At 33.1% G+C, this 27,327-nt stretch overlaps 1 protein-coding gene across 3 annotated transcripts; it reads left to right on the top strand.

Moving 5' to 3' along the window:
- The first annotated feature begins 559 nt into the window (after nucleotides 1-559).
- LOC132745747 (endoplasmic reticulum transmembrane helix translocase-like) lies at nucleotides 560-27,327 on the top strand. Of its 3 annotated transcripts, none has more exons than XM_060734727.1 (26): nucleotides 560-849; nucleotides 4,185-4,274; nucleotides 4,589-4,773; nucleotides 5,256-5,484; nucleotides 5,812-5,881; nucleotides 6,394-6,500; nucleotides 7,020-7,149; nucleotides 7,969-8,151; nucleotides 8,975-9,112; nucleotides 11,136-11,256; nucleotides 12,101-12,252; nucleotides 12,769-12,944; nucleotides 13,689-13,799; nucleotides 14,208-14,333; nucleotides 15,215-15,323; nucleotides 15,736-15,848; nucleotides 18,089-18,181; nucleotides 18,797-18,893; nucleotides 20,669-20,730; nucleotides 21,081-21,203; nucleotides 21,952-22,069; nucleotides 23,156-23,352; nucleotides 23,721-23,860; nucleotides 24,652-24,760; nucleotides 25,301-25,444; nucleotides 26,110-27,327. In XM_060734727.1, exons 1-26 carry the CDS (start codon nucleotides 592-594, stop codon nucleotides 26,215-26,217), a joined length of 3,489 nt encoding a protein of 1,162 aa, XP_060590710.1. In that variant the 5' UTR covers nucleotides 560-591; the 3' UTR covers nucleotides 26,218-27,327. The 3 variants fall into 3 exon arrangements, 2 of the variants coding, with proteins under 2 accessions (XP_060590710.1, XP_060590702.1); XM_060734719.1 differs by having other exon boundaries at nucleotides 20,669-20,733; nucleotides 21,084-21,203; XR_009627898.1 differs by lacking the exon at nucleotides 26,110-27,327 and having other exon boundaries at nucleotides 20,669-20,733; nucleotides 21,084-21,203; nucleotides 23,721-23,864; nucleotides 24,656-24,760; nucleotides 25,301-25,317.

Here is a 27,327-nt window from a genome sequence, read left to right as displayed (position 1 = left end):
TTATTTGCAAAGATATCGGAGTAGCTCCAAGTTTACCATATATCATACAATTGGGAATACTTTGCTTGAGGTTAAGTATAATTTTGTAAAATTTAAGATGAAACTGATCAATACACTTTAAATTTTCAATTCCCCAAACTTCAGAGTCATAACAAAGAATAGGAACAATCATTGGGTTAAACAAGTGGATCTGTAGATCCACACATAGTTACAATTGTCTAGCTTTTTATGAGAGAGAACAAAGCTTTCTTCGCTTGCTCAATAAGACGTTTTCTAGTTTTAACAAATTTACCATTTTCCCTAAATTGAAGACCGAGATAAGAAAAATCATGTACTAATTCTAAGTTCTCATTATCAAGAGAAAATTGTGGAGCATCTTCCATACGATTCCTGCCCCTTGAAAATATTACAACCATTGTTTTTGCAGAGTTCACACTAAAATTCCAGAACATTACAATAATATTCAGTTTGAAGATTAGTGTAATTATTTTGCGTGTTTCATGGGATCTTTTTTGTAGTTAATCATAGACGCTTGATATTTATCTTTACAATTGAATAAGCTTTTACTCACACGGAAGAACACTTGGCAAGATGGCGTCCTCCGCACTCAATGATGAGATTCAATATGTTGCATACTACAATATACGACATATTCTTCTACATGGTTATGTTGGGCCTTTCATAACGATATATATTGCTTGGTTCTACAACTGGACACTTGTTTATGGCCTTGAAGAATATTTTGAAGCCGGTTTGATTGTTTTAGCCGGAATCGGCTTAATACAGATTTTGACGTCTTTATTTTGTCTATGGTCCGTAGACTTCAGATGTGTATTTACGAGTTCTAAAGTAAGTACAGCATGTCATCTAAGTCACAAAGTAGGGTTTTATTAAGAGACATAATAGGTGGTCATGTTTATTACATATATGTCAAAGATGCTGCTGTATTTTAAAAAGGCTTTGACAGGGATCCTTTTTGGCTTTAAGCAGATTGGTATCGTCGATGTATCTAAAATCGCGGTGTATATAAATTTGCGGATTTTGTTTACACTTGGATAATCTCGTAAAATCTCGTCGCACCTGCCCGACATTGACGTAATATTTCTCGCAAAATGTGTCTACATATGTTTCGTGTATCAAACCATCACAAATCACATAAAAATGGGCAGTTTATTGTTTATTTTCTAACAAGTATAAAAAAACATGATTTTACTTATGCCCAAATGACCTTATAAGTAATCCATTTTTATGAACTTAGAATAGTTTGTCAAACAATTCCCACTTCCGGAAATTTCTTAAAGATGAGAAGGTCAGTTGGTCATGCTTTTTTCCCAAACCGAGGCTATGAATATATTTATTGACCGATTTTGGATAGCCATATAAGCTAATGCAAAAAGTGTCATTTGACTCATTTAAAAAATAATTAGGTCTAACTTTAAGCCTATTTGACCAAAATATAATTGACAGAATAACTTTTATGTCATCATCAAACTTTAAGATGTAATCACATGTTTAGATTACAATGTGCAAGCACTTGACCTACTTAAATCTTTTGCCGGAAATGAGGGTCATATGGGGAGATGAAAATCGAATTTATCAGCTGTTTTAGTTTTTTTACTACTTCTTACATGTTTACAAAATAAAACTGCAAATAAGAAATAGATTTAAAAATCAACATTATTCTGAAAAATTGATATTTTCTCAGTTTAAAGTGGCTGGAATTTTTGTCATGTGAACTGATTTGACCTACAATGACGTATTTGTAGTCGTCCGCGAATTAACATACAGTTCCAATATGGCGGCCGTCATGACAGACGCTTATTATTTAAAGTTACCAATGACAAATACGAGTGTAAGTTGGTGAAACTTGAACTGACTTGAAATTGAAAAAGGCCAATTGTAAGCAAACATTATGTGTATAATTTATTATATATCTTTTTTTCACATTATTATCCCCCGCCGAAATATTTCGGCGGAGGATATAGAAATAGTCTCCGTCCGTCCGACCTTCCGTCCGTCCGTCCTTCCGTCCGACATTTTTGTCCGGAGCATATCTCTAAAAGTATTTGAGGTATCAACTTGAAACTTCATAGGTGGATAGACCTCATTGAGGAGGAGTGCAGTGCACAAGAATGATAACTCTACCTTGCATGATTTTTGAGTTATTGCCCTTTGTTATTTTTCAAATTTGATTTTTGTCCAGAGCATAACTCCAAAAGCTTATGAGATATTAACATGAAACTTCATAGGTGCATAGATCTCACTCAGGAGGTGTGCAGTGCACAAGAATGATAACTCTACCTTTCATAATTTTTGAGTTACTGCCCTTTGTTATTTTTCATACCTAATTTTTCACCTGAGTGGAGCATAACTCAAAAAGTGTTTGAGATATCAACATGAAATGTCATAGGTGGATAGATCTTATTGAGGAGGAATGTTGTGTGCAAGAATGATAACTCTTCCCTATACAATTTTTGAGTTATCGCCCTTTGTTTTTTTTTATGTTATTTTGTCCAGAGCTTATCTCAAAAAGTATTTGAGGTATCAACTTGAAACTTCAAAGGTGAATGGATCTCAATGAGGAGGAGTGCAGTGCTTAAGAATGATAACTCTACCCTGCATTATTTTTGAGTTATTGCCCTTTGTTATTTTTCAAAATTACATTGTGTAATTTTTGTCCAGAGCATAACTCAAAAAGCCTTTGAGATATCAAAATGAAACTTCATAGGTGCATAGATCTCACTCAGGAGGTGTGCACTGCACAAGAATGATAACTCTACCTTTTATAATTTTTGAGTTATTGCCCTTTGTTCTTTTTCATACTTAATTTTTCAATTCAATTGTTTTCTCAAAAAGTATTTGAGGTATCAACTTGAAACTTCATAGGTGGATAGATTTTACTGAGGAGGGATGCAGCACACAAGAATGATAACCTACCCTGCATTATTTTTCAGTAATTGCCCTTTGTTATTTTCAGCCATCAGTATTCACATAGGTTTCAAATCTGTTATCATTATAGCCATCAGTTTTCATTACCAAAAGACCTCTTAAAATGGAATTATTCCGCTCTACTACATATACATTCTTCCAATGAGCAAACACATTCGGCGGGGGATGGCCATGTTGACATGGCTCTTGTTTCTCATAAATGTGCCTAATACCGCGAATATACATCAATCATGGATACATATTCTGTTAATGATATAAATTTGAAATGAAATTTACATCATGCAATCGATGCTTCTTAGCATTTCATTGTATGTATTAAGTGCTAAAAATAGCATTGTCATTAATGTAGAATAAGAAAGGTAACAATTTTGTTACTTCCCAGAGCTCAGATGAATTATTATGGTTTCGTCAAACTATCAGTTTGGCGAACTTAATTTATGAAGAGGTGCGAAAGTGGTTTCGTCGATCTTATGTTATAAAGTAATTAAAGGCAAAGAAGATCTACGTACATTGTTCATATATATAAAGTGTTTTAATCATCAGTATTTTGTTATAAATTTTAAATCATTATTCTTTTTTTTCCTGGTTTTACTTATAAAGGTGTATATATTTCTATGATGTTGTTCTTTTGTATGGTGTAATGCTTTTATATAAATATTACTATTATACTAAAGAAAATAATAAATAATAGGTTTAAATTTTCAATATCTTGTCTTAAATTGCATGAAAATGTGTGATAAACCACGGCAATTGGCGTGCCCATTATACAATAGATATGGTTTGCACAATATAAATTAAGTTCGCCGAAACCACTACTTGTTTTATTATATAAGATCAATTCGCCGAACCGGTAGTTCGACAAAACCACTCTCACCCGCTCAGATAATTAGTTTATGTATGTTACTTTGTCAAAGGCCTCACTGAAAGGTTTATTAGTTGTGACCTTGGTGTTAAAATGTTGTTATCATTTGGAAGTTTTTATTCTACTTTTCCATTAAAACAGATTAGAGATAAAGGCTTTCTTGGGCTAATTATTTAATGAATCTATGACCATATGAAATCAGAGTATATACTTTCTGCTGTAAACTTTGTCATGATGTATTAAATGCTATAGTAAAAAGTAAGTTTATAAAGTTAGAATGATGTAATTTTGGTTTATTACTAAATTATTAGGTATGAAGTTATATATAAATGATTTTTAAAAGATAAATGTTTGATATTTATTATTTATGTAGACTGCAAGTCCAGATGATGCATCCTGGGTGAAAGTTGTACCTACTCCCAACAGTGGTGCAACAGAGCTTGTTAAACTTCATAAAATAATGGTAATATATTTTACTGTGTTCAAAGTTTACTGGTAATTTATTGATATTAGAATAATCTTTGATCTATTAATATTTGAATGATCTTACAGTGCTTAAAGAGCTTACATTGAAAATTTTCTATACAAAGTAATGAGAAGTTAAGAAATAAAATTTACATCATCTATAAGATATTTGTAACTTTACACACACTGAACAAATATATTTTGTTCTATTTAAAAACAGTAGGAAAACATTTATATTTTGTGTAATTTCTCTCTTAATGTTTTAATTAGTTTACACTAGGTTACTGGTAATATAAATAGCTTTTGTTTCAGGAAGATGATCAGGAAACTATTTGGTTTAATTTTCAAAAAACCAAATATCTGTATGAAAGAGACAAGAAACAGTTTGTGCCGCTTGATTTTCCTGTATCAGAAACTATACAAACATACATGGAGAGTAAAGGCTTGCAGGAGGAACATGATATTAAACATGCTGAGAATACATTTGGTAAAAACCTGTAAGTAAAATATGATCTGTACCACTCTATAATAATCTGTTATGATGATTTGAAATTGTTTGTTACCTTGATAAAATTGATGAAAGGTAGGACTGTCTTAGTAGACCTAGCATTTTCATTAAAGTTCTGTATCAAAAAACATAATTTCATTACATATGACTATATTGATGTGTTGGATGTCATTGCATTACAAATATAGTAATATTTGACAATATTGATGTTTTATATGAGCCACGTCACGACAAAATCAACATAATGCGTTTGCGACCAGCATGGATCCAGACCAGTCTGCGCATCCTCGCAGTCTAATTAGGATCTGTTCGCTTACCAACTCTATTACAAGTAGAGAAACTGATAGCGAACAGCATGGATCCTGATCAGACTGCGTGGATGCTCAGGCTGGTCTGGATCCATGCTGGTCGCAAACCCATCATGTTGGTTTTGTCGTGACGCGGCTCAATTATATGTTATTATACATGCAGGATGATGATGGATATACCGAGGTTTATGGAGTTGTTTCAGGAGAGAGCCACTGCTCCATTCTTTGTATTTCAAGTGTTTTGTGTGGGTCTCTGGTGTTTAGATGAATACTGGTATTATAGTGTGTTCACCTTGTTTATGCTGGTGGCATTCGAGGCAACTCTTGTACAACAACAGCTGAGAAACATGGCAGAGATCAGGAAAATGGGCATCAAACCATATCTTATAAATGTAAGTGAAAGATTTTCAAAATGTTTACTAGAAGATTAAGATGGTTAACTTAATTCTCCATGTTAAGTTTAAATTTATATACATGAAGAATAAGTTGATGTAGAAGTAGAATATTCAGCACATGATCTGGTTACATCTTAAATACTGTCTATCAGTATGTATTAAAGTAATAAGATTCCAAGAAGAACATATGATTATCTGTTACACAACTCATTTAAGTAATAAGGTTAGATTCCAAAATAACACACACTCTGTTACACAACTCTGAAATTTAAATTGAAAATTGCTTTATAGATTTATTCACACTTGTTATTTATATTACACTAGGTATATAGAAACAGGAAATGGAGGCCTTTATTAACTACAGAACTTGTACCTGGAGATATTGTTTCTATAGGTAATTTTGTCATTCACCAGAGGTTTTTTTCTCACTTAATTGGGAAGAGGCCTTAGCCTCTTGATTTAGGGGAAAATTGTTAATTTGGGAAGTATAAAAGCTGATGTACGTTCAGATTTTTGGGAAAACTTCACAATTAAAAAAAAAAAGTGATTGTAAAGAGGCCTTTTATAGATCTCTGTTATATAAGTTGAAAAATCTCTGAAGAGCATCAGAGAGATCTTATGTTTTTCTTACTATATGAAGCATAATGTCTTGCACTAACATCATCAAGAAAATTAATATATTACTACACTGGAAGTGTTCTGTGTCCAACAAATTTTACATTAACATCTATCTTATGTAGAGCTGATTCCCAAGTTTTATTTTTAGATGCATCCCAGTGTGATCTTATATTTATTTTTTGAGACCTCATGCCACCTTTTTAATACTAATTGTGAAAGGATGTATATATGGAAATTGAAAAGGGAAAGTCATTTGAGGTATGACATATTGTTACACATATATTACAGGGCGTTCCCACGAGGACAGATTGATACCATGTGATATGTTGTTATTGAGGGGACCTTGTATAGTTGATGAATCTATGTTAACTGGAGAATCTGTGCCTGTCATGAAGGTGACCTTACTTACTATACTACTGTGTGCTAAATATCAGATATTTATCACACACCCGTGCCGATTTTGCGACTCTGTAAATATGGTATTGCACGGCCGTGCATATATTTTGACGTGACGTCATTAGCGTTTTACAAACATAGCGTTAAGACGCGCTAAATGTTAGCGTTATACTATAGGCGCGTAAATGAAAAATGACTCTTATTTCACTTTAAACATTCTTTATTTTGGGTATGTGATAAATAGAATATTAAATTCGTGTAAGTTCATTATTGAATTTATTGCACTCGTTGAATAAAATAATATTATGCTCGCCAGAGGCTCGCATAATATAAATTTATTCAACTCGTGCAATAAATTCAGTATTGAACTCATTCAATATCCTCTATATATAAAATAATGATTATTAGAACATGAATTTTTGAATTTTTATTATAAAATTGATAGTCTTATTTAACAATTTTAGCAGGTTACATCAAAGATCTTTATGTTTTATGTAAAGTCCTTTATTTTCTTTTAGGAACCAGTAGAAATCTTGGAACCAGATCATGTTTTAAATCTTGAAGTAGATGGTAAACTTCATGCATTGTTTGGAGGGACCAAAGTTGTACAGCATACACCTCCCAGTAAAACACCAACAGGCCTTAAAGGTACAGATGTAAATCCACCAGTGCAAGATTTCCTATCACCTTACATTAGTTATAACCTACCATCCCTTGAATTTGTGAAATGGATTTACCCAACTTTGATTTTGGAACAGTCCATTCAAAGTTTAATTGATTTCAACATCAAAATTTTAAAATTGACCTACCAACAGAATCAAGCCTGGTCAGACTACACAAAAGTACAGGCTGGCCTGGCTCTAGCCTGATGGCAATAAGGCTGATCACTCTATGGCAGGTTCAGTGTTACCCGTTAACCTCTTAAAACTTTTCTGTATGGAATACAGGTCTATTGACTTTATGGATTCTTATTGTAACATTTGTTTTTAAATTCATAAGTCTTGGTATTTTTTATGAATAAAATCTAACCTTGATTGATTATTGTACATGTGTATTGCATTATGATAATTAGAGGTGCAATGAAAGGTAAAACCATATTGTGATATAGTCAACTTGTATTGCATTACTTATTGCAATACATTGAAAAGCAAAATTTTTCACTCTGAAAAGGTTCAAAGCTCTACAAACAATAAATTACACCTTTTTCTAAAAAAAATAATACATTTGAAATGTGTGTAAGGTTTATATTAGACTCCCTAAAATTCTTAACCAAACAATAGAAAATAAAGGTTGCATTGCTTTGAAATAGGCAAAAAAGGTGATTATATATTTTGATAAAATATTTCCGAAAATATTTTGTACAAGGGTCCCTCATTACAGTTCATATAGGCTTATATTATGATATACTGATAATATTGCACCTTTAAATGATAATAATGTGGTTAAATACAAGTTATCATTTTACAGCTACAGACAATGGGTGTATAGCATATGTTTTACGTCATAGTTTCAACACAAACCAGGGGAAACTACTGAGAACTATTCTATACGGAGTTAAAAGAGTAACAGCTAACAATCTGGAGACATTTTTCTTCATATTATTCCTGCTCATCTTCGCTATTATAGCTGCATCATATGTCTGGATTAAAGGTAACAAAATCTTACACTATTTTGTCTGGTTTATTTGAAAAATAGGGGATATTGAATGAGTGTAGGTTTAATACTCAATTTATTAAACAAGTAATATTCGGTTTATCACAAAAAGTAAGAGCGCTTGTTAACAGTTTAAAAAAATCCATTTTTTATTGACACACTTAAAGTGTAACGCTAACATTAGCGTGCTTTATACATAATGGGTATAATGCAAATGGTGTGATGTCAAAGTGTTGTTACACTAGATTAATATCATTTTCATTACATGGCTTTATTACACTCCTGTGCAATGTTTTATGTGATATAGCAGGTTTTAAATCTGGCTGATAATGTCATATGGCAACTTTTAAGCTTTCCAGCTGGAAAGAAGACCTCTCTCTGAACATTATTTCAGACACAAGAGTTACCTTTGTATAACTATATATCTTCTGTTAGCTTGCTAGCTAGTTTCCTTAGACAAAACAGTCTTTGGTTGGATTTGAACCCATGGCATTGAGCAACCAGTAGTTCAAAGTCTCTTAACATAACTACTTGTACACAGAGACCCCACTCAGTTGATGCTGTCCTAGTTGTTTGTTATGAAAAGTTATCCTTCTAGTGAAAGGAATTACTTAAGACCAGTAATTTACTTGGACTTGCAAGAACTGTAACCTGTTACTTAGGATCAACTAAGTTTCTCTGTAAAATAAATATCACTGATTTTTTGGTCTAAGGGAGGTAATGAGAAATTCTTTTACTTTATATATCATTTCACTATACCAAAAAGGATGAGAGAAATCACAAATTTATAAACTTGATCATGTATATTATGCTATTACAGGAACGGAAGATCCTGATAGGAACAGATACAAGTTATTTTTAGAATGTACACTTATACTGACATCAGTTGTCCCCCCTGAATTACCTATAGAGCTCTCACTGGCTGTCAATACAAGTCTGCTAGCTCTAACAAAACTATGTAAGTATATATGTATATCACATCTAGGTTTATTTTTCAAAGAGGCCTTCAACTTTTATTTTTTTGTTGGAAAAACAATTCTGTGTTGTTTCAAACTTAGTATTTCAGTAATTTTATCTTGGAAAAGTGCACTGTTTGGCATTCTTTATAAAGCGTCCAGAGAGCTATTTATAGGACATCAGTGACATTTGTTTCTAAAAATAGAAGATCAGAAAATGAATCATTTGCTTTACTTATTTACATATAGAGCTGACCTGTAAATTAGATGTATCAATGGGTTTCCTTATTGTTTGTTTTTTATTGACGGCAAATTTCATTTTACACCTTAATTCTTTTAATTGAACAAATACATAAAACGTTTTATCTAAAAATAACATATTTTACCTTGAGAAAAACTGAAGGCTGCTTTAAAGCATGTGTTATGTTTAAAATAGACTTACAATACAAGCATTTGTATATCCAGTACATTATTAGTCCCCTACCGGTTTACCGGAGGGGACTTTAGGTTTACCCTCCGTCCGTCTGTCCGTCCGTCCGTCTGTCTGTCAGTCCGTCAGTCCGTCCGTCCACAAAACTGGATCCCGCGATAACTTGAAAAGTACTGAAAATATTTTTATGAAACTTGGTATATGGATAGATGGCAGTATGGAGATTATGCACGTCTTTTTCTTTTCTTCCTATGTTGAAAATTCTGGTTGCTATGGCAACAAATAGGCTAAAAATATGGCAAATTTTACACATAAACTGGATCCAGTGATAACGCAAAAAGTACTGGAAATATTTTTATGAAACTTGACATATGGGTAGATGGCAGTCTTGAAATTATGCACGTCTTTTTCTTTTCTTCCTATGTTGAAAATTCTGGTTGCTATGGCAACAAATAGGCTGAAAATATGGCAAATTTTATACATAAACTGGATCCAGTGATAAAGCAAAAAAGTACTGGAAATATTTTTATGAAACTTGACATATGGGTAGATGGCAGTCTTGAGATTATGCACGTCTTTTTATTTTCTTCCTATGTTGAAAATTCTGGTTGCTATGGCAACACATATACTGAAAATATGGCAAATTTTACACATAAACTGAATCCAGTGATAACTCAAAAAGTACTGGAAATATTTTTATGAAACTTGACATATGGGTAGATGGCAGTCTTGATATTATGCATGTCTTATATGTTCTCTTCCTATTTTGAAAAAATATCAGTTGCCTTGGCAACAAATAGGCTTAAAAGATGGCAAATATAACAATATTTGTGATAAGTCAAAAAGAGCTGAAAATTTTTATGAAATTGCATCTTTAAGTCAAGAGTTATCTCCTATTTAAGAATTTTGCTTTTAAAATGTTATATTTTGGTAACAGGGATGTTTCAAATATTAACTTTAGAGTGTCCTTCAGTCCGTCTGTCTGTCTGTTCATAAAAACTGTTTCCTGTGATCACTTTTAAAGAACTTTTCCAACAAGTTTACTTAAAATAGAGAAAAATTGAAACATAAGTGAATGGCCAATGGCCCTTCAGAATGTTGATGGGGTTCTAACCGGTAGGGGACTTATGGATTGCTTGCAATACTATGATAATTGCTTGTTTCAGTAGATAGAAAGGTGACGTTAAATTTTGTCACTTTTACATTTCATTATCGGGTATACACATGAGTATAATATTTAAGTATATACTTTATCTACACAGGTTTTCTAACTGATAACTTGCAATAGTTTACTGTTGTATTTTATGTAATTTCTTATTGGCTGTTCATGTTTGTTTCTGCATAACAAAGTCAGGTTTTTTAAAGTGCTCAAGTGTAAACTATTGTCATAAAAAAACTGCAACTTCAGTCTTTAAAACACCTAAAATTCAATCCTGCTTATAAATAATCAAGCTCATTGATGGATTATAGGTCTGAGTTGTCAAAAACTAGGTCTCGTGGTTAAATTGTGAAAAGTTACAAAACTTTAATGCAATTAAATGTAGTTTGTCTTGTGTAATGTAATTCATCAGCATGAATTGTCTATATTTGAACAGATGTGTACTGTACAGAACCATTTAGAATTCCTTTTGCTGGGAAGATAGATATATGTTGTTTTGACAAGACTGGCACTCTAACAGCTGATAATCTGGTTGTCGAAGGTGTCACAGGTCTCAAGTAAGTGAACAAGTCAAAAGAATTCATCTCTAAAGTGTATGTAATGATAAAACATAAAAATTGTACGGGTAATGTATAAGCTCACATTAAATCACAACATCTTGTTCATTTTCAAGGGAAGTGAGATACAGTTTGACAATTTGTATTATTTTTATTGGAAATAAGTTACACTTTGATAATTTGAATATTTTTGGGGATATGAGAAATAAGTTGAATTTATTTTCATGGGAAATGAGATACAATTATTATATTTTTTAAGGGAAGTAAAATACAACTTGTATATGCATTCATGTGAATTGGAATACAATTTGTAAATTTTTAAGGGAAACAAGATATGTATATTTTCAAGGGAAACAAGATATGTTTTGTATATTTTCAAGGGAAACAAGATATGATTTGTATATTTTCAAGGGAAACAAGTTATGCTTTTTATATTTTTAAGGGAAACAAGATATGTTTTGTACATTTCAAGGGTAACAATAATATATGATTTGTATATTTTCAATGGAAACAAGATATGATTTGTATATTTTCAATGGAAACAAGATATGATTTGTATATTTTCAAGGGAAACAAGATATGATTTGTATATTTTCAAAGGAAACAAGATGTGATTTTATATTTTCAAGGGAAACAAGATATGATTTGTATATTTTCAGGGAAACAAAAATATGATTTGTATATTTTCAAGGGAAACAAGATGTTATTTGTATATTTTCAAGTGAAACAAAATATGATTTGTATATTTTCAAAGGAAACAAGATGTGATTTTATATTTTCAAGGGAAACAAGATATGATTTGTATATTTTCAGGGAAACAAAAATATGATTTGTATATTTTCAGGGGAAATGAGATACAGGCAGCTGTAGATGCTCCTTTAGAGACTGTACATGTTCTGGCCACATGCCATGCTCTAGTACAGCTAGAAGATGAACTTGTTGGTGACCCACTTGAGAAAGCCACTCTCAAGGCTGTTGATTTTACTCTGACTAAAGGTATTAATACAAGTTTGTCTGTGTGTGGATAGTTTACTATATATTTTTATATGACTTTTAAGGTATTAAATCATGATTTAAACCAGATCCATAGCTTGCTCTGACTAATGTTACTAAGGTAAAAAGAAATCATTGCGGGGCTTCTGTGGCTGAGTGGATAACTTCACTGACTTCAAACCACTTACCCATCACCACTGTGAATTTGAATACCCCAAGAGACTTTGGATTCTTTCATGTGAGGAAACTATCTAGCTAGCTTATGGAACATCGGTGGTTCTCATCAGGTGTCCACTCTTGCCTGAAATAATGCACAAAAGGGAACAGGAGGTGTGTCTCCACCAGTAAAGCTGGAAAGTCAAGATATGATCTTAATGTGTTGGTGTGATGTAAAACTCAACTTAAAAAAACTTAAAAAAACTGATTATTGTCATTTTCCTTAAAGTTTTTCCTGAGTCAAATATACATTGTGTAGTATCTATTTTTGTCACAGATATATGTGTCATTGTTGTATATTAGGAGAGACGGTAATACCTCAGCGTAGGAAGACCCACGGTTTGAAGATATTTCATCGTTACCATTTCTCTAGTGCCCTTAAACGTATGTCAGTGATCGCAGGTCATACACCTGTTGGTTCTACGGAAACAGAGTACATGTGTGCAGTGAAAGGTGCCCCAGAAACACTCAAATCTATGGTATTATACTTACTTTGTTGTATGTTTTATTGTAATAATCCTAAATAGACCAGATATAATTATTAACCCTGAACATGCTGAATATCTTAAATGGACTTGTCCCACTTCCATTTTGAGACTGTCCATTATCAATTTTAGGGATTTCAATTTGAATATTTAAAATTTTTCAGCCAACAGTATAGAGCCTGGTCAGACTGCACGGATGTGCAGGCTGGCCTGGCTCTATACTGGTGGCAAAGACTTAATGCTTTCGGGTCCAGCACTTAAAGGGTTAATGTATAATAAATACAGATTTTAAAGTATTTCTTCAGGTAGAATATAACTCCCAATTTGTATCATTGATTTCATACTCTACGATATATGAACATGTGTAATAACAAAACAAAAATGTAATTATGTAATACCTCTTTTATATACTCTGTCTTATCTCTAAAGAATGATCCCAATACAGTACATTTGCTGAACTTAGATTTATGGCTAGAATGCAGCATACAGACTGCATTGCATTTTGGTATTCCTGAATGTAGTAAATCTCACTTGTATAAACTATAGGTGCTCGACTGTGTGATCATCATAAGTTTAATTCCTGACCAAAAAAACCCAACCTTTTAGGCCATATGTGCTGACTAAATAAAGGAGTTTGTTGTTTTCACATGATGTCAACTCAATGGTAAAATCTTACTAATTTCAAAAATGTTTTAATCAGGAATTACATGTAAATGTGATGTAATGTTACATTTATAGTTCAGTAATCCACCGAGTTACTATGACGATGTATATCTAGAGATGGCAAGACGTGGAGCTCGTATTCTTGCACTTGGCTATAAAAAAATAGGACATCTATCACATCAAGAGGTAAACAGTTCATTTATTTTATTTTATTGATGGAAAGCTAAATTAGTATAAGTTATTTCTAATATATTTTTATGGTCAGCAATATTAGAATGTTCTAGTTGTTTTTGACAGAGGCTTGAATTGTATAATTTTATTTAACATGTTCAATAAATTAAGTATTGAATCTACACTCATTTAACCCTGAACATGCTGAATATTTTAAATGGACTTGTCCCACTTCCATTTTTGGGACTGTCCATTATCAATTTTAGGGATATCAATTTGAATAATTAAAGTTTGTCAGCCAACAGTATAGAGCCTGGCCAGACTGCACGGACATGCAGGCTGGCCTGGCTCTATACTGGTGGCAAAGGCTTAATGCTTTCGGTTCCAGCACTTTAAGGGTTAATATCCCTATGTATATTTCAGTTGAAAGCGATGACTAGGGATGAAGTAGAGTGTAAATTGGAGTTTTGTGGATTTGTCGTCATTTCTTGTCCGCTAAAATCAGACTCTAAAGCAGTTATCAAGGAAATCCAGAATGCCTCACATCATGTAAGTAATGATTAATTGTTTGTCCAATACTGTCTGACCAATTCTGTCATCTAAATGTTAATGCTGAATCAAAGGGTCTTTTTCCACAATTGTTTGATGAAATTTTAATGCTGAGTCAATAGTTTCATGTGTTGTTGTTTTTTTTTTGCACAATTGGGGCCATAATATGATCAAATTCACGAGACAACAAAGCGTCTTTTTCCATAATTGTTTGATGAAAATTCTCAATTGTTGAATTGTCATCATTGACAAAATTGTCAGAGAATGAAAATATCATGAGAAACAGTACCATACCAATGATGAGAATTATTTAATAAAGTGTTTATCATGAATCAAGACTTTTTTCCATCACATGATTACTTTTTCTCCAATATAATAACCACTCCAATTTAATAACCAAGTTTAACAGTAGGAAACAGGACAAAATTCACAGAGATAATGGCATTATGGCGCTAGTTTTCACAAATCAAAGTCTCGGACCTATTCACAAAAGATTTGGGGGAAAAACATTGCAACAGATAATTACGGTTGTTTATATGGGTTCAGATTATGTCGGGGATTTTGAACTGTTTCATGTGAGGAAGATATGGTTATGTCAGGTGCCAGCTTGTACGTGAAATAATCCACAAAACTATACTTAACTAATAACCTGAAATTTTCTATATGGCCTTTTTACAGTTAAAACTGAACAAATTAAACACGTTTTGAGGCCAGTGAGAAAATATTATGTCATTGTTTAGAAATGGATATCCTTTTTTTGATATCGAACTTTATGGACTAGAGAGGCTGTATAAAATCAAGATGGAAACCAACAGATTTGATAATGTTAATTTTCTTATACAGTTTGTAAAAAAAGTGTTTATGATTTGATATTTTTACAGGTTGCAATGATAACTGGAGATAATCCACTTACAGCGTGTCATGTTGCTAAGGAACTGAGATTTACACGCAAAGAACATACTGTTGTTTTACAGCCACCACATAATACACGTTAGTATTTATCTTGGCCTTAATTGTTAATTAAACAAGAAAAAGTTGTTCCTGGTGTAATTATGTACTGTATGAAGAAAATTTTGAAACTGTTATATTCAGTTTATTTTTAGCGCATCTTAGCACCTTAAGCTCAGAACTGAGCTTTTGTGATGGTCCATTGCTTACAGCATAAACTTCAAAACTTAATAGTCTTTTACCAAACTTAATAAAAATGATTTTTGTTATTAAAGATTGGTGGTTCTACTCTGGAGCCCGCATGTACCTGCTCTAATGCACAGAGGGGAACCTGAACAAAAACATGAGATATGGCCTATACATTGTCAGTGTGCCTGAAAAAAAAATTTAAAAAAAAGGAATACTATACATGTTATATAATATTTATAAACAAAATAAAACTACTATATTATAGAGACAGAATGGTGCTGGAAGTCTATAGATGACAGTGTGACTTTACCACTACAACCTAGTGGTGATCTACGTAAACAGCTGATTGAGAAATATGATCTGTGTCTGACAGGGGAGGTAACTTATTACTCATTACTTTATAAAGGCTGCATGCATTATTCGCCTTTCTTAACTTGAAACATAAACAGCTCTTGTATTAACGAAAATAATGAAACTAATTTTTTCGCTGCAATCACGTTATTATTAAAAGAGTTATGTACCTTTTTAGCTCACCTGAGCATGCTCAGGGTGAGCTTTTAGGATCGATGATTGTCCGTTGTCCGTTCACATTTAGTTGTTAACACTCTAGCGGTCGCATTTTTGCCTCAATCATCATTAAACTTGGTCAGGATGCTTATCTAGTTAATAGCTCGGATAAGTTCGAACATGGGTCATCTCGGATGAGAAACTAGGTCACAAGAGCTAAAAATAGAAAAACCTTGTTAACACTCTAGAGGTCACATTTTTGCCTCAATCATCATCAAACTTGGTCAGGATGTTTGTCTAGGTGAAAGCTCGAATGAGTTCGAACATGGGTCATCTCGGATGAAAAAGTAGGTCACCGGAGCTAAAAATAGAAAAACCTCGTTAACACTCTAGCGGTCATATCTTTGCATCAATCATCATCAAACTTGGTCAGGATGCTTGTCTAGGTGATAGCTCAGATGAGTTCGAACATGGGTCATCTTGGATGAAAAACAAGGTCACCGGAGCAAAAAATAGAAAGACCTTGTTAACACTCTAGCGGTCACGTTTTTGCCTCAATCATCATCAAACTTTGTCAGGATGCTTTTCTAGTTAATAGCTCAAATGAGTTCGAACATGGGTCATCTCGGATGAAAAACTAGGTCAAATGAGATAAAAATAGAAAAACCTTGTTAACACTCTAGCGGTCACATTTTCCTCAATCATTATCAAACTTTGTCAGGATGCTTATCTAGTTAATAGCTCGGATGAGTTCGAACATGGGTCATCTTGAATGAAGAACTAGGTCACAAGAGCTAAAAATAGAAAAAACATGTTAACACTCTAGCGGTCACATTTTTGCATCAATCATCATCAAACTTGGTCAAGATGCTTGTCTAGGTGATAGCTTGGATGAGTTCGAAAATGGGTCATCCTGAATGAAAATCTAGGTCACCGGAGCTAAAAATAGAAAAACCTTATTAACACTCTAGCGGTCACATTTTTGCCTCAATCAATATCAACATTGGTCAGGATGCTTGTCTAGGTGAAAGCTCGGATGAGTTCGAACATGGGTCATCGCGGATGAAAAAGTAGGTCACCGAGCTAAAAATAGAAAAACTTTGTTAACACTCAAGCGGTCACATTTTTGACACAAGTGTCATCAAACTTAATCAGGATGCTTGTCTAGGTACTTGGACGGATGAGTATGAACATGGGTCATCTCAGATGAAAAACTAGGTCACAGGAGCTAAAAATAGAAAAACCTTGTTAACACTCTAGTGGTCACAATTTTGACCCAATTGTCATCAAACTTGGTCAGGAAACTTGTCTAGGTCATTGCTGGGATTAAATCGAACATGGGTCATTTCGGATGAAAAACTAGGTCACAGGAGCTAAAAATAGAAAAATCTTGTTAACACTCTAGTGGCTACTGTTGTGATCCAAATATTCTGTAAATTGGTCTGAAAGTTTGTTTTGATGATTTCTAAGTCAAGTTCAAACATGGGTCATCTTGGATGAAAAACTAGGTCACAAAGACCAAATATGGAAAAACCTTGTTAACATTCTAGTGGTCACATTTTCGACTCAATTATCATCAAACTTGGTCAGGATGCTTGTCCAGGTAATTGCTCGATGAGTTCGAAATCGCATGTGAAACTAGGTCACCGGAGCTAAAAATAGAAAAATCTTGTTAACACTTGTTGCTACTGTTTTGATCCAAGTATCCTTGAAATTGGTCTGAAAGTTTGTTTTGATGATTTCTAGGTCAAGTTTGAATATGTGTCACCTGGGTAAAAAACTAGGTCGCACTGCTCAAATATGGATAATCCTTGTTAACACTGTAGTGGTCACATTTTTGACTCACCTGTCATGAGACTTGGTCAGAATGCTTGTCTAGGTAATTGTTTGGATGAGTTTGATAAGTCAGGTGAGCGATCTAGGGCCATCATGGCCCTCTTGTTTAATTTTCTGTAAAATTACTGGTTTCATCAGGATAAATTTCGAAGGAATAATTTTTGAGGAATAAATTTAAAGGCATATTTTTGTCAGTGATAACTGTTGCTCCACCTCAGTGAAGCTCTTGTTTATTTTATAGCTTTGTCTCTTATGTTGTTATGTTTGTTTTGTAGGCACTTACTTTCCTGCAAAATCATTCTGAAAAACTGTGGAAAACTATACTGCCAAACGTGAAAGTTTTTGCTAGAGTTGCCCCAAAACAAAAGGTAAGTAGAAGATATTTATTATGAGAACATAATGCTCATCATACCATTATATGAGATAATATTGGGACAGATAGTTGCCTTCTCTACATCAAAATATGCTGGGAAATATAAAATGTTTTATAATAATCTTTTACCAGTTGACTGTATAGTTACATGTATTTTCTGAATACACATACTTATGCTGTCTATATTCAAATTCTATTTCAAATATCTTATATTTGTCATATTAAGAAGGAGCAGTTGCCTGTTGGCTAAGTGGCCTTCCTCTCAACCCAGTGATTATGGGTTTGAGCCCTACTCGGGTTACTTCCATGTTTCCTCATATGACACCAGTACTGGTCTGTTCCAGGAAGTGGACTCAAATTTTTCTTATATATACTTTTAAACAACTCTTTTTTTAACTTTCTGGTGATTTTGACGTGCAGACATGTTCAACATTATTGGAATATTTATAGAAAGATATAGATTTGTTGCAAGAAACTACAATGTACATGTGTATATCACAATCAAGTAAATGTATTTAAACTAAACTAAGTACTTTATATTTGCAATCATATGATGGATATATGACACAAAGAAGTTAGAATATTTTGTTGTTGTTGTTGTTGTTTACAGGAAGTTGTTATTACAACACTGAAGAGTCTTGGTTTTATAACATTGATGTGTGGGGATGGTACAAACGATGTTGGTGCATTGAAACATGCTCATGTTGGTAAGTAAACACATGTTTCAAACTTTCATGTCTTATTTTATGGTGTTCTGATGTAATTTGACACTAAATAATGATTTATCTATTTTGGTTCATTAATAGATTTATTACCATTGTAAATGTGGCAAGTCTTATCTTATGTGGCATACTTATCATACACAACTAATTTTCATCCAGGGAATCAGTTCATTGCAGGTTCCAAGATTGTTGTGCAATAAGTCATAATTGAACATATTGGCCACAAAGAAGATATTTTAAAAAGCTGAATTTTTTATTTTACTCACCTAGTCCTACATTAGTTGAATATTAGCTAATAACCTGCCAGAACTGAAAATGATTAGTCTTTGCCATTCATGCAATCTAACCAGACATTATTCTGTTGGCCGACTTACTTAAAATTTTAAATTAGATATCCCTGAAGTTGATAATGGACAGTTCCAAAAAATGGAAGCTGGTCAAGTCCATATAAGAAATTAAGTAACTTAAAGGAGCTTCAGTGAGTTAAAAAAGCCTAAAGATGTAAGACTTGAAATTCTTGTATAGATCATGTGATACACTTATAGTGGAAAAATATGCAAACGATAATAAAGAAATATACTCAGAGTTATATTGAAAATCCATTTGTTGCATGATTTTCACCCCAGTTTGAAAGAGATGCGTTTTTTCATCATGCATGATAAAGATAATTATTCTGGGAAAACAAAGAAAAGGAATGATGTGAACTTTTGCACACAATAATAGAATCTATCATTGGGTTAGATAGAGGATAGGGAAATCCCAACCCGAGGGTGATCGGTTCCTCGGGAACGAGCCTTGGCGAGTTCCCGATGGAACCGATTGCCCGAGGGTTGGGATTTCCCTATCCTCTATCTAACCCAATGATTGATTATTTTTCTCACTCACCTGGACACAATAAATATCAGTGAAACTAGATCTACTTGCTACGCCCTAGTTTTGAAAAGCGGGGCGGGGCTTAGGCGCCTGACGTACGCCCGTAAAAAAATCCAATGACCAAGTTTATGTGTGAACAATTCAATGAAAATGAATTTATATGAGATACCTCATCAAAAAGTAAGGTTATCTTGAAAAAACACATCAATATTAAAGTCGGAAAGTGTCATAATATAAGTGTTTATAAGGGATTCAGTCCATACTGTACTTAAATGGTTGCCAAAAAGTGTTTACCGTTTGCAAAGATTATTCTACTTATTCGGTTATTTTGGCCGAATATTCAATTGAAATATATCAAAATAAGATTGTCACCGAGAAGCATCGTTATCATAACAGAAAACAAGGATGTTCTTCAGGCAAAGTGTCATAATATCCGATTTTACGAAGAATTTTGCGATATTTTAAAGTGTGCTATTTTTAGTAACAGATCGAAATTGGCAAGGGCGGACCTAGGTAGAGAAGGACTCATTGCATTGAGAAAGTTTATATCAATCTATTTTGATTCCGTGGACAATTTAATAGATTACCTCACATATTTTTAATACATTTTGACCTTTCGACGTTTCATTTTTGTTTAAATAGGAGTGAATCGCGTTTGTGTAGGAATACGTTTTTAGAAATGTGAGATAAGATTTTCCAACACCGCTATTTACGGATTTTTCTATCTGGCTAGTGAGAAGGTATTAGTCCATACCGACATCAAATGGTGACCAAATTCTGAAGAAAAAAAATTCTCTTTGTGTAAAAAACTCAGCGGAGTCCATTTAAGGGTTTGTTCTAAAATGATTGGTTTAGGGAGTGATGATGTTATTATAATGATATTACAGGGGTGGCCTTATTGACAAATGCACCAGAGAGGATGCCAGAGAAAAAACAAAAGAGAGAAGAGGTAGTGTTAATGATATTTCTTTATTTTTCTTGTCACTATTTAAGGAACATTTTGACTTAAGTCAGTAGAAGTGTACTATATTTAGTTCAGGTTGCAAAAATTTGAACATTTTAATTTGCAATCGTTCTGAATATTTATATCACAGAAATAATTAGAGAAAAATAAAATGTTATCATGTACTCTAATTGAAAGAAAGTTATTGTATTCTACTATTTGATTTGTGTTGTATAACTTATAGATAAGACAAGTGATTGTTACATTTTAAGCATATTGCCGAGTTATATAATGTACAGACTTTACTTCTGCTTTTGTTTTGTAAAAGAAATGAAGATTATTTTGATATTTTTAAGGAGAATGAGGCACATTCAAGTAACATGGCTGAGAAGTTGTCAAGCAGAAGTGGGGGTAAGGCAATGGGTCGGGCAGCAAAACAGAGAGCTATAGCAAGAGGTGACAACATGGCACCATCTCAGGTATAATATGCAATAAACAACTTCTCAACTGATATTGGAAAGGTGTAATTTATGTACATTTATTAATACACAAGGAAACGGTGTGTGAAAAATTTTTATCTGGTGAACAAACCCCCATCCCCCCCCACCCCCTAACACACACAAAGACCTCCCTTCCTCCAGCCCCATCATAGAGACTTTCGAAATTTGGATTATTAAATCCCCAAAAAGGGGACTTCCATTTACATGTTAAATGCCCATGCACTTAGTCGGTCAGTTCCCATGCTATTTAAAGAGCCGAAGCAACACACTGCTGGCTTATTTGGCAGGGTTGGCAGAATGGTATATGAATCATGCATGAAAAGATTGTTTTTATATGATTACTGTAAATTCACTTAATTTCGTTGGCATTTAATTCCATGTTTTTGTCACAAAGAACATTTCCGTGGGTTCTTAAATTTGTGGACTTTCTATTTTTCCAAAAAGTAAAATGTAAATAATGTGATTCATGGATTGATTTATCCACACAAACCAGAAAATTAGTTGAATAATTTAGTACTGTCAAGTTAAGCAGATGTTCTGTCATAATGACCAAAGTTTCTTAATATAGGAATAGTATGTGTAATATTGTTTTCAGTATCCACAGAAAACAAGTGAAGAAATGAAGAATATAAGAAAAGCAAATGACAATTTATTTAAACATTTGTATTTTTCGTTCATTGTCATTGGTTATGTATGATATAAATCAGAGATGATTTTCATATTTCAGAAAAAGTTACAGAACATGTTGAAAGAATTAGATGAAGAAGAGAAAGCTGCGGTTGTTCGACTTGGAGATGCTAGTATAGCTTCACCATTTACATCTAAACTATCTACCATAATGTGTAGTAAGTTATGTAGTGTAATTGTTCATGTTTGCTCAAATTTGCCACTCACCAGAACTTAATTGCTCTAGAAAACCATTCTGATTACCTGCCTACTCTCATATATTTGTCTAGAAATACAGATAAACTGCTCTTTCAGTATTAGATGTACTCCAGATATATTACATTTTATGTACAGTGTACTCCACTTATAGCAAGATCAGTTTTAACGAGGTACCGCTTATAACGTACATTCTACTGTGTCCCGGCCTTTTTCCTTCTATTTTCCTTCCATTTGATACCGTTTATAAAGAGATCAGTGTTAGCGAGATATCGGTAACAACGTACATATATTCGCTGTCCCATGCATATTTTTCATAATTTTAACAAGGTCACTTCATTGACACATCGTTTGTCACCTTGAGAAAAGCAATTGTACCCGAAAACAAAGGTAAATTAAGAAAGCAATTATTAGTTATCAAATGTGTCAGCCTTGTTCTGTGGGGCTCCGGGCTAAATTGTCTTCTAGGTGACGAAATGTTTTAACAAAATAACTTTTGTTTGAGTGATAAGCACAAAGGAAGTGGCTACTTTCATGCAGTGTATTCGGTGTTTGTGAGAAATACACTGCTTGAATTTTGAAAACAAAAATTTAAAATGTGCATATTAATAGAGATACCTGCAGTTAGGCGTATTATGTTTTTTTTTTCTTTTTTTTTTGTTTTAATATAATAATAGCTAGATATATTTATATACATGTATATTTAAATTAAACAAAAACATCTTAATGCAAAGAGTTAACTCCCATTATGTACTCTTCAAAGAGGATGTACGCGAAAACGAAAAAAGAAATAATTAATGCTCAACGGTGTTGGATTTCTCAATTTGTTCTGTCCTGGTTATAGCGTGACCCGGTTATAACGAGGAACCATGCCAAGTCCCGACGATCTCGATGTATCCCGATTGCACTGTATATTTCAGTTTGTCATACGATAAGGCAAGGGCGATGTACACTAGACTTCTTACATTTTATGTATATTTCGGTATGTCATAATATAATAAAGCAAGGGCGATGTACTCTAGATGTATTATATTTTATCTATATTTCAGTATGTCATATAATAAAGCAAGGGCGATGTACTCTGGTCACCACATTACAGATGTTCAAGATTCTAGCATTGAATGCTCTTATCCTAGCATACAGTCAAAGTGTTCTATTTTTAGCTGGGGTTAAATTTAGCGACACTCAAGCTACCATGCAGGGCCTCCTCCTAGCAGGATGCTTCCTGTTTATTTCAAGGTCAAAGGTTAGACAAATACATTTATATAATAGATGACTAGAATTTTCCGTTTTCTATTTATTACAAGGTCAAAGAGTAAAACATACATACAGTTATAAGAGATGGCTAGAGTAAAGGATTTTATTCTTACAATATTACAGAGCATGATGGCCAATGACAATTTGAGAAAATAAATACATGTGTATGTTTATTATGTTTTTTTATATATTGTATTATGACAACTGTCACTGTATTAAATCCTCAAAAAAAATCTTCTTGACTTAAACAGGCTTCGCTTTATAGTCCCACTTTTATAACTTCAACATTTTAAACTGTAATAAATTTTTTATAATAATTAGTTTATGTTAAATTAACAAAAAGCTTTATTATTTCAGCCATTGAAGTACCTGTCAAAACAGCGCCCTCTACCAAATATATTTAACATGTACACTATATTGACAGTGTTATTACAATTTGCCATACATTTTGTGTCACTATTTTATCTAGTCCAAGAAGCTCAAATACTTGAACCAAGGTAAGTGTGTATGAATCAGTACAAAATGAGACCTATTAAGGTTGCAGATATTCAAATCATTTACCACTGTCGGTTCAAATACCCTTACAAGAGACAGTTATCCAGCTACTGGTATCTTACAAAAGGTTGGTGGTTCTACTTAGGTGACTAGAATAATGCATGATAGAAATTTAGTCTTCACTGTCCCAATGTTACTAGATGCTGTAATATTTAAGAAGAAAGGGGCATCTGTGGCCGAGTGGTTAAGGTTGTTGACTTTAAACCACTTGCCCCTCACTGCTGTGGTTTCAAATCCCGACAGGGACTAGAATCTTTTATGTGAGGAAGCTATCCAGTTAGCTTACAGAACACCGGTGGTTCTACTCAGGTGCCCGTTTGTGCCTGAATAAATGCACGGAAGGTCACCTGAGGTCTTCCTCCACCAGTAAAGCTTGAATGTCGCCAAATGACATATACTGTGTCAGTGTGACTTAAAACTCAAACAAACAAACATTTAAGAAGAACCTGCCCAATTAAAACTGTTAGAGAGAGTAAGGAATAAAAAAATTGCCTTTGATTCTCCAGGGTTTGGCATATTAACTGTTAAGTGTCAGTGTAGGAAAATCCTTACCTGGTATAGACTGACGTGCATTTATTCTTTTATTTTTTGCTATGCTGTATTATTATACAATATTATTGCTTTAAGCCTACACAAGGTCAATTAAAATTAACTGTCTACATAGTTAGCAAAAACTTGGAATATATTATGTAGAGTAGAAATATTTTACATATTGATTATTTTATTGTTACAGGGAGGAGAAAGTTGATTTAGAAGCAAAGTTTGCACCAAATTTACTCAACACAACTGTATATTTCATATCAATGTCACTACAGCTATCTACATTTGCTGTCAATTATAAGGTTTGTCATACTTTACTGTTTATTATAACACTGCTCATTTGTAACATCAAGGTCGTTGACTTCAAACCACTTGCCCCTCACCACTGTGGGTTCGAATCCAGACTTTGGATTCTTTCATGTGAGGAAGCTATCCAGCTAGCTTATGGAACGTCGGTGGTTCTACTCAGGTGCCCGTTCGTGCCTGAAATATTGCACGGAAGGGCACCTGAGGTCTTCCTCCACCAGTAAAACTGGAATGTCGCGATATGACCTATACTGTGTCAATGTGATGTTAAACCCAAAACAAACAAAAATTGTAACATCAATTTTCATTGGATAATCATGATGTTTGAATAATTTATATAGTATATAACCAGCTGATATAAATTTTATGAAGTTATTTTCATTTTTCCTCTAGTAACGAATTTTGCTGTTTTATAAATTTGTTAAAAAGGTTATTTTTAGAAGTTAATAAATGATTGTAATAAAACCATCATCTAGCAGATTGGGTTATATAAACAACCTGTGGCTATTATATGTATTGTTATATTGTAATTTCAGGGTGAACCATTTATGGAGAGTTTACGAAACAACAAACCAATGTTATATAGTTTATCTATTTCTGGAAGTGCTATTATAGGTCTAGCTAGTGGGCTACTTCCAGAGGCAACCGAATATTTCGAGCTGGTTCATTTACCTGATGATGTAAGTTACAGATTAATAACATCTGTCATATGTTGCGGTTTCGATAAAAAAATCCGTCCCAAGGGGACCCACCCATTGGGCAGAAACGAACCGCAAACATATTTGATATATTGTTTCTTGCATATTCTTCCATATTCAATTATATTTTAAATTCTTTACCTTAATAGAACAATTTTCCATGTAAATTTAGGTAATTTCTCGGGTAAACTATTTGCTTACAACAGCGTATGAAATTTCAACTTCATTCATAACGGTAAAATTACGTCATCCTGAGCGTGCCATTGTACAGCACGCGACTCGTCAGGCAACCCCAATGTCAGGTGAAATTTCTGGCATGGGTTAAACTAACCCAACCGCCAGTCTGATATGCAAGAAAAACTGTGCTTTATTTTTTTTCTTTACCTGTAAAAATATGTTAAAATGCCTGTTCCATGGAGAAGTAATTTTCATGACATTTAGTTAATTAATATCGTGCATGACATCATATAACATGTAAGCATTTCTTCTCTTATTCTGTGTGTTGACATGCAATTATGCACTTGATAGCTCAGCCTGTTTAATAACAAAAATAGTTTGAAGTGTGTAAGAATGAAATATAATGTATAATACAGGAGATAAAGAATTTATTATAAAGAGATACCTGGTACATGTATATTTATTTACAGTTCAGGAGTACAGTGTTGGGTGTTGTTGTAGCAGATATGGTGGGAGCATTTGTTGTAGACAGATTTTTACAGCTTATATTTGGCAATGGTAAAGTTAAGAAGAGGTGATGTGCGGACAGCTTAGGAAATATTTATTAACTGAAACAAGCTAACATTGTTATATTAGTACAGGCACAGTCACAATAGAAATACAGTACATAGCAAGGGCAACGCTCTGTAGGAGATTTAGTTTTTGGTCGTTACTAAATAGAGAGGTTAAATTTTACAGAGGTTAAATTTATTGTAAAATCTTACTTTGGATATAATTGATACAGTTGCTGTAAAGAGGTAATTGATGTACAGAAGGTGGTCCCTCTGCAGAGGTTGCACTGTATATGTTCTGCCACGGTACATATTGACTGTACTGTGTACCAAGTAGTCAAACAATACATGAAAATACTCTAATTTAATCTTTATCAAAAAAAATATTCTTAGTGATTTAGCTAGATCATTTATTTGTGATAAAATATTTTAAGTTGAAATAGAGGCCACTTATTATTTAATTATAAAGCACAATTTTTTTAGACGCAACACCAAAAAATATTTTTGGTTCAACAGTATTTGACTGTATTGCAAGTGATTTTATTTTTTACTTTCGCCATGGCGTTAACTTTTATTTGCAGTATTTGAAACATTATATGTTACACAGTCTTATTATGGTTTAATACATGTATGTATTTGACAAGAGAAAAAATGAGAAAAAAAGAGCATGTTTTATTTTAACCTTTACCCTACCAAAACCAAAAATAATTAGCTTTTGCCACCATTGTAGAGCAAGTTCAGCCTGTACATCTTTACCAGGCTGTTGGTTGCTCAATTAATGTATTTCATATTGAAATCCCTTAAACTTGGAATGGACTGTTCCAAATTCAAAGCAGGGCAAATCCATTATTGGAATTCAGCAGGATAGGGGTTAAAATATATATGTATATGCATGTATTTGACATGAGAGAAATTCTGGACAAATGAGTAGGGATTACTATATAATTATAAATGATATATTGAGAAATATTGATGAAATAAATAGAGTATTTTTATTTTCCGTATTTTCACTGTAAAAATTTATTTTTTATTGCAGTGAAACATTTTCTGTATTTTCACTGGGTGTTTTGTTGGACTACTTTCTTCTGAATTCAGCCAATACTCAAAATTAAAAGGGAATTGTTCCTATTCATAAGG

Source organism: Ruditapes philippinarum, unplaced genomic scaffold (assembly GCF_026571515.1).
Source record: "Ruditapes philippinarum isolate M1 unplaced genomic scaffold, ASM2657151v2 ctg211_1_1_1_1, whole genome shotgun sequence".
In the NCBI taxonomy this organism is placed as follows: domain Eukaryota; kingdom Metazoa; phylum Mollusca; class Bivalvia; order Venerida; family Veneridae; genus Ruditapes; species Ruditapes philippinarum.
This window is presented reverse-complemented; position numbering and strand designations above follow the sequence as displayed.